This window comes from Cyprinus carpio, chromosome B2, assembly GCF_018340385.1.
Source record: "Cyprinus carpio isolate SPL01 chromosome B2, ASM1834038v1, whole genome shotgun sequence".
NCBI lineage: Eukaryota > Metazoa > Chordata > Actinopteri > Cypriniformes > Cyprinidae > Cyprinus > Cyprinus carpio.
This window is the reverse complement of record NC_056598.1, coordinates 21,473,091-21,480,895: the sequence shown is the minus strand read 5'-3', so window position 1 is coordinate 21,480,895 and position 7,805 is coordinate 21,473,091. Positions and strand designations below refer to the sequence as shown.

General features: G+C 34.4%; 1 protein-coding gene across 1 annotated transcript; it reads left to right on the top strand.

Moving 5' to 3' along the window:
- Nucleotides 1–2,447: 2,447 nt before the first annotated feature.
- On the top strand, nucleotides 2,448–7,586 carry LOC109078044 (receptor expression-enhancing protein 6-like). The gene is made up of 5 exons (XM_019093358.2): nucleotides 2,448–2,710; nucleotides 3,674–3,767; nucleotides 3,926–4,064; nucleotides 6,893–7,061; nucleotides 7,226–7,586. The coding sequence occupies exons 1-5, from the start codon at nucleotides 2,593–2,595 to the stop codon at nucleotides 7,258–7,260; spliced, it is 555 nt and encodes a 184-aa protein (XP_018948903.1). The 5' UTR covers nucleotides 2,448–2,592; the 3' UTR covers nucleotides 7,261–7,586.
- The last annotated feature ends 219 nt before the right edge of the window (nucleotides 7,587–7,805 follow it).

Genomic DNA, 7,805 nt, shown 5'->3' with positions numbered 1-7,805 from the left:
CATTAGTCATGAGTGTGACTTGATAGGCAGCCTCAACTAAGAGTGATTGTAAACACGTTATGGCAGTAGTAGATACTCAATCAAAAAACTCTATATGCTTTTTAGACCTTAACATGTACACACATGCTCTAAATCTATATAGTAAGAGATATACAGAGATATTAAACATACAGTAATGAGACACAGAGTCACACAGTATGGCCAGTGGCGGTGGTAATGATCAGTTAAAAAAGTTTCGCAATTCTGTGAAAAGAGGATTAAGTCCTCTGGACCATTAGCACATCCTCTGCAGGCACAACATGGTGTTGTTATCCATTGTAATTTGGTCTGATGACTTTTTAAGAGTTAGGGTACACATTCCTGTCCCATTTAGTGACAGTGCTGGCATTGTGAGCAGTCAGGAGATGTACAGACACATTCAGACACCCAGCTATTATAAATCAAATAAATTCAGGGGTGTGCATGTACCAGAGGTGTTTTAATACTGGTAGGCGGATTAAATGGATGAGTCTGACCACAACAAAAGTGTTAAGCCATAACATAACATAACATAACATAACATAAATTTCCAGTGAAGAATCAGGATTTCCTGTGTATGGAAAATTTAAATAAGAATAATTAGAGGACAGTAAACCAGAAAATCACACCTGAATATGTGCATGACTAAGTTATTTACATTAAATCTGTTAAATTATTCATGCATTTCTATCTGTTTTACAGAACAATGGAGTCAGTCAGGAATAAATGGCTTAAGAGATTAATATCTGGATTTCATATTACTACATCCTTATTCAACACAAAAGCTTTCAGTGCTGCTAAAACCCATGATGATAAATTACCCAAAGGTATTAGTATAATTTTCTAAGTGAATATAATCTTATTGGCAGTTGAAATATGTTTTTTTCTTCAGTATTTGTGGATATCTTTCCACCTTGACTCTTCACAGCATTTTGGAGAGAGTGATAAGCTAAATGCTTGTCATATATCAGATGTCTCTCATTAAGAGCTGATCACAGACTGTGTTTACTGGTACCACCTCACCTCACATACCTGTCTGAGCAGCACTTTTTTTTTTTTAAATCATTAATTTATCCATTTAGTAATTTGTCAAACTTGTGTTTTATAATACCAATTCATTCAGCTCTTACAAAGCAGGGTCTTGAGTTATGACAGAAGCAACTACACAGCTCGTTGATATGAGTGAGAAATTGTCAAATGTGTTTCCAAATTAGCATCTTTCAAATCTTTAAAATAATAATAATAAATAAATTAAAACAGTCCCTCACAAATAATAAGTCATTTTGAAATAATAAGGATAGAATATAGAATTCTAAAATATAGACTTTTGTTTTTTAGTAGGCCTATCCAGTCTTAAAAACAAAAACAAATGCTTTTTAAAGTGACTCATATTCTTAATAAAGACGTATATTACATGTTCAGTTAGATTTTGACTATGATGATGTCAGGCAAATGAAATCATCTTCCGAATGACACATACTATATACTATAATATACTGTATATATTATACTATATAATATACTATAATATTGTGGCAATTGTTAATGGCTGTTACATTTGGTCGTTATTTAAAGGGCAATCAATCATTAAACCTCTCATGTCTGTCATATTAAATCGTCTTAAATAAACGTGTAGAAGTTCAATCAAAACAGCACCTAAAAGAACAAATATTTCATTAAATCAGCATTGTTAAAATGAGGGACATTATGAACGAAGAGGAGAACGCCCTCCCCTGGCAAATGTTAAAAATGCCAGATGTGTTAAACAGCTAAAATATGTGCATAACAAGACGTTTTTATGAAACCCAGTTAGTAGGTGTTTAAAAACTGAATATTACTGGCATATTGACAGATTTTTGATATTGACATTACTCCTACATAACGTCAATATAAAATATCTGTCAATATGTAGGATGGTTTCATCTAGCATAGCCCATTGAAGCAGTTAATAGGCTATGTAAGATATCAGTCGGAGCCAATGGTTCCCTTTGATTTTTTTTTTTTTTTACGAGTAAAATCAATATGATATTAGGCTACATACAAACAAAACGCAAACGTGAATTAAAAAAAAATAATAAAAATAAACGAAGTTTCTACTGAGAGGACAACACAATGACAAGTAATCTGATGGAACCCATGGCAAAATAGCCTTTTGGATTGGCCTTAAACATTGAAAATCTAATTTATAAATTTTATTATTTGGCGTTCAGCTAATAGGCCTACAAAGACTGCAGTGGGGTAAACGGTGAGGCAGTAGGAGCGCACGTTTTTTTTTTTCTGAAAAAAGAAAGCCATACTTTAATTAAAAGCTCTCCAACACGCCTCCTTTCTTCAAAGCTATTGTGCTCTCAGTCAGAAAGCATTTCAACAGAATCGTAATCACCTGTGAGGGAGGCGGAATTATATATTTGTATTAGTTTCTATTGGTCGCCGTAGACTTTAGCGCAGCACCCGCCTGTAATGAGTCCTGTGCTGCAAGGAAACAAACTTTCTGTTTGCTTGGCTTGGAGAACTAGTGTACAATTCTGGCAGTGGTCACTTCATCCTGCTGTACTATAAACGAGGAAGGACAAAATGTTAAAAGCTCTTACAGAACGCTACGAAGCGTTTTTTAATCAGAAGAATGTGGTAACGGATTTTCTAGCGGTTTTAGAGGAAAAAACTGGAGTTCAGAAACAGTACATTGCAACAGGTAGGCTACGTGACTGGTTTTAATCTTTGGTTTGGAATACATTAACCTATGTATTTTAAGCTATATTGGCTATCAGATTTCAGGCTTTGTTGGGCTTGTGCGAGTTTAAATGTTTTTCCATTGAATTTTTTTTTAAAGAAAAGTATGAGCTTATTCTTTTAATACGTGACTAAAGTTAGTGTCACCCGTAAAGACTTGATGAATGTTGCAACTGAGTGCAAAGGGCTCTGGGAGTCGTAGCCTACTGATAAGACTCCGTATCGTTTTTTTTATTATTATTATATCATTACACGTTCCCCGAGATGACCTGGTAGGCCTATATTGTGTTCTCTAAGTTCAGTTGTAAAGACATGTTGTTTCTTAAAGTTTTAGATTAAGATTTTATTAACAGTTACTTCATAGTTTGAGTCGATGAAGCTGATTCAGTTTGTTTCGTTGAGTAGACCAGTTTTGAGAATCGGTTCACTCGATTCATCAAAGAGCTTCGAAGTAAAAAGGAGTCATTTATGTATCAAACATTAGGTCCCTACTCTGCTTTGCGTGTCTGTGTGAAAAGAACAGATGCCGCACGATCAGTCCCCCCCCATCCCCCCCCCACCCCCGGCTATCTGTCATTTCCCTGTTGCATTTACATTTGCTTATCTGTTATTGATCTTTGTTTGAAGACCAAAAAACACATGCTGGATTGAGAAGCATCAAGCAAATGATCTATCAAGTGCTATGATCAAATGCGTTATTGGGTCCAATTGTTCAACTGCATTGACTGGTTACCTTATCTTATTTCTTCGTAAATAAGACATCTTCCCTTATGTTCACATATAAACACATAGGCAGCCTTTGTTTGTGCTTTTTGCATACTGTTAGGTGTCAGCACTGACACCAAACACAATGTCATCAGTGCTCCTAAATGTCCTTTTTCATTTGAATAATGGCAGTGATCATGTGTCTCTGTTTGTTCTGCAGGTGCAGTATCTATTGTTGCACTCTATCTGTTATTTGGATATGGTGCCTCCCTTCTCTGCAACTTGATTGGTTTTGCATACCCAGCGTATGCCTCGTAAGTATGCATGACATGTCAAATTTCACAAATGTCTAGTATGCATATTGGTGCAGATGCTAGACCTGGAGAAACACGCATGTGTTTGCACAGCACAATAATGAGAGCAACCCACACTGACTGGCCTGTTTTCACATTTCATTCTGTTCCTCATGCAGCATCAAATCCATTGAGAGTCACAGTAAAGAAGATGACACCAAATGGCTAACCTACTGGGTGGTTTATGGACTCTTCAGTGTGGCTGAATATTTCTCTGATATCTTCCTCTTTTGGTTTCCCTTTTACTATGCTGGGAAGGTAAGGTGTTTTAGTATCAAAATATATTTCTTTTGTTCTTGGAGTGTGCTTGCATGTACTTTGGAGATCTGTTTTAGAAACCATCCACCTCGCTGTATATTAGCTTGCTGTAGGAGGACTGTAAATGTATTGGTATGTAGGTCATTCTGAGAGGTTTGCATAGTGTATATTTAGTATGCCTGACTAACAGATAACGAACAACAGCCTCATTTCAATTTTGATCCTTGTTCTAAATTTGACTGTCTGCTTTATAGCCAATTTATACAGATGAACTAGCAGCTAAGTTGAGCTGAGATCTTAAATATGCATGCGTATTCTATTTTTATTTTCTCAATAACAGTGTCCTAATTAAAAATCATTCTTAATTGAATGTTCACTATGGCAAATCCTTTAACCCTTGAGGGGTCTTCGGTCATTTCTGACCAGAATATTTTATGTTTTGAAATGTTAAAAATCACAGATTCATCGGAATGATATGAAATGCGGTGACTTTTATGGCACTTGGGGTGTGAACACACAAAAAAAATTGAGGGCATGATTTGAACAGTCTAAGTGGGTGAAAAAAAATAGTAACATAATATAGTCCTTCCTTTTTGTCAGTGTTCATTGACATTTTACAAAAATAGACGTTCATTGCAAAATGTTTACATAAACTGTTATGTTTAAATGAATTGCATTTTTAAAATTAAATTCTAAATAAAAAAAGGTTAACAGAATGCTTGCTTGTGTTCTCTTTCTAACATAATATTTAGGTTTGATTGTAATCATAATGCAAAAACTTTAATGCAAATAATGCATGAAATCATTATTTGTAACAAAAAAATACCTAAAACTATACAAAAAGTACTCTTTAGAATGTATTTATATATATTCAAGTCCACTACTTAATATGAGTAAGCAATTATGTCTGAAAACAATAAGGGAATTCACATGCCTCTCTATAGATTCCTATACTGTCAATAAGTGGTTGCACCATGCACTTACATGTTTTTCTTTCTTTGCTCTGACCAGGTGGCGCTAAAAAATCTTCAAAAAAATTTATTTGAAAGGCCTAGTCTCTGTTTTAATCTGAAATACAACATTAATTTAAAAATAATTGTGAAAAATTAGAAGAAAAAAAATTATGTACTATTTTCAATGAGAAAAATTGTTCATAATTATTTCATAAATATTCATTAATACCTTAAAATTTTCTCAAAAAAAAAAAAAAAAATATTATTGAATAAAAATATATTCCATTGATTTTACTGGGGGGCAAAAAAGTTACATTTCAGATGTCCGGTCACTGTTGACCGTGAAGACCCTGAGTGTGACTCCCAAATGAGGGCCGCCCAAGGGTTACATTTGGAGAGTTTGATGTGGATGTGCTTAGAATAGATGTTTAAGCATGTATTGATTAGTTTGACATGAAGAAGGTAAATTGTATCAAGACCAAGCGATTGTTTGAGCACAAAAAAAGTAAATGGTTTACGGGGCTGGATTCACAAAAAATCTTAAGAAATAGATTAAGACATTTCTTAGTGAAATTCCATGATGCTAGCAAGAATGTTCCTAAGTGTATTTTATGAATATTTCTAATTTTCCTAAGAAAAAATTCACAGGCTTTGGCGTTTGATTGGCGAAGAACTTGCATGTTGTGTCTGTTTGTTTGTGTGGGCTGCTGTAGTCTCAGCCTCAGACATCACACTCACGGACCGTTGGCTAAATGTCTGATGCATATGGGACACAAAAGTGCAAACACTTCAGAAGTGTCGAAGTCGTCATCAGATTGGTTGAATTATACAGGATTTCCAGGAGACGTGTGTGTTGCGTTCTTTAACGTTCTGCCTGGAAACAAAGATGATGAGCCGCCAAAAACACTCACGAAAGAAGAAAGCCGTAGTGTTTACAACTGTGATGAGGAGCATTTATGAGGATCAACTAAACGCTGGATTCTCTAAAGTATGTGAAATATTTAAAGTTCGTGGCATAGAGTCTTTAATAGAATCTTTCCGAGCGTTTTACACACCGGTCTGTTATTGTGGCAACATTTCCACACCCCAAAACATGATGCTGAAGGAAACGAACTGTGATTGGTCGGTCAAACTGCCTCATGGGCGGGCCTTGGCCAATGAAAGGTGCCATGGTTTCCAGACCTTCAGCCGTCAGTCTGAACATCTGGCTACGCGAGACTACAATGAATGTGTCCTGTGTATGGCCACTCTAATATGATGAATGTTGCTGAAAATTGTTGTATTTATATGCTAAGATTAATTACTACTTTGTACAGTTTACTGAATTCTGAAATCAGTAAAAAAGTTGTCATGCATAACAATTAATAAAAGATAACCCAGTAAATTCCTAAAATATCATATCTTTTTGACAAGTTGCAAGTTATTCTAATTTTTTTTTTTATATATATATATATATATATATTGACCCAGATGTTTTGATTTAAGCTTTGAATGTGGTTTGCATTTCAAATAGACTACTTTTTATTTTTTTTTAATAAAATATTTTAAAAGCTTAATTTGAATACTGTATTCTTTAACTCAGTGTTTTGATATTAACACATTTTAGAGCATTTTCATTGTTCATATTGTACATATTATACACTACCTTTCAAAATGTTGGGTGAAATGTTTTTAAGTGTTTTATGCTGCCCAATAATTTAATTTTTTTTTTATTAATTACAATTAATACATTAAAATATAATAGTTACTAAATATGTGAAATTGTGAAACATTACATTTTTAAATAATTTTTTGTTATCATAGATTATTTTATGATTATAAATCATTTTTGAATACAATGGCAGCAAATGTGTAGCTGACATGTATGTATTTCAGTGCCTGTTTCTGCTGTGGTGCATGGCTCCGGTCTCCTGGAATGGCTCTCAGATCATATACACACGTATGGTGAGACCTTTCTTCCTCAAACATGAAGCAGCATTCGACAACGTTGTCAGCAACTTGAGTGGAAAGGCCAAGAGTGCAGCAGAGAATGTGGCAAAGGAAGGTAAACCATAACGTCCTGTCATCAGAAATCCATCATCAGTTCACTTTCATTCTCTTATTAAATTAGTGGTTGTCTTATGTAATACTTGACTTATTCATTTAGATTTGCATCGATGTCTTCATGATCCAACTCAAGGTCTGTTTTCCTCTGTCTTTTTCCAACAGGCTTCACATTGTTGAACAGTGATAAAGATAAATGATTCGAAGGTGGTGATATGAAGAATCACTATGCCAGGAGCCTTGTGTTTACATTTGCCTTTTACTTTTGACTACCATATTGTTTTTCACTAACCCCACTGAAATTATTCATCCTAACTACATCTGAGCCAGGCAGCACAATCACCCCAAAAATGGCCCTTAAATGTCCTTGAATTTCTTAAATGTCCACAAATGTTCTTGGGATACTATTTATTGTTCATCCTATATTTTAGCACTTTGACCACTGATAGAACTGTTTAAGTCACTGTCTTTTAATAAATAAAACTGGAAAGATCTATGCCTAAATATTAAACATATTGTCCAATTATGTATTAATAGTTTGTTTTTGTTACAATTCTTTGAACCTTAAGTTGTTTCTGTTGTGTCTCAGGAAAAGTTATTTAATTTGGTCCTTTTAGTGAATTTGTTTTGACCTTGACCAACATATGTTTTAATATATAATGGTGAATTTGCTGGCTCTGGATGATTATTATGCATTGGTGTGCTTGTCCATGTCAAATCTCCCTTTGTGTAATGTGCTTTTAGG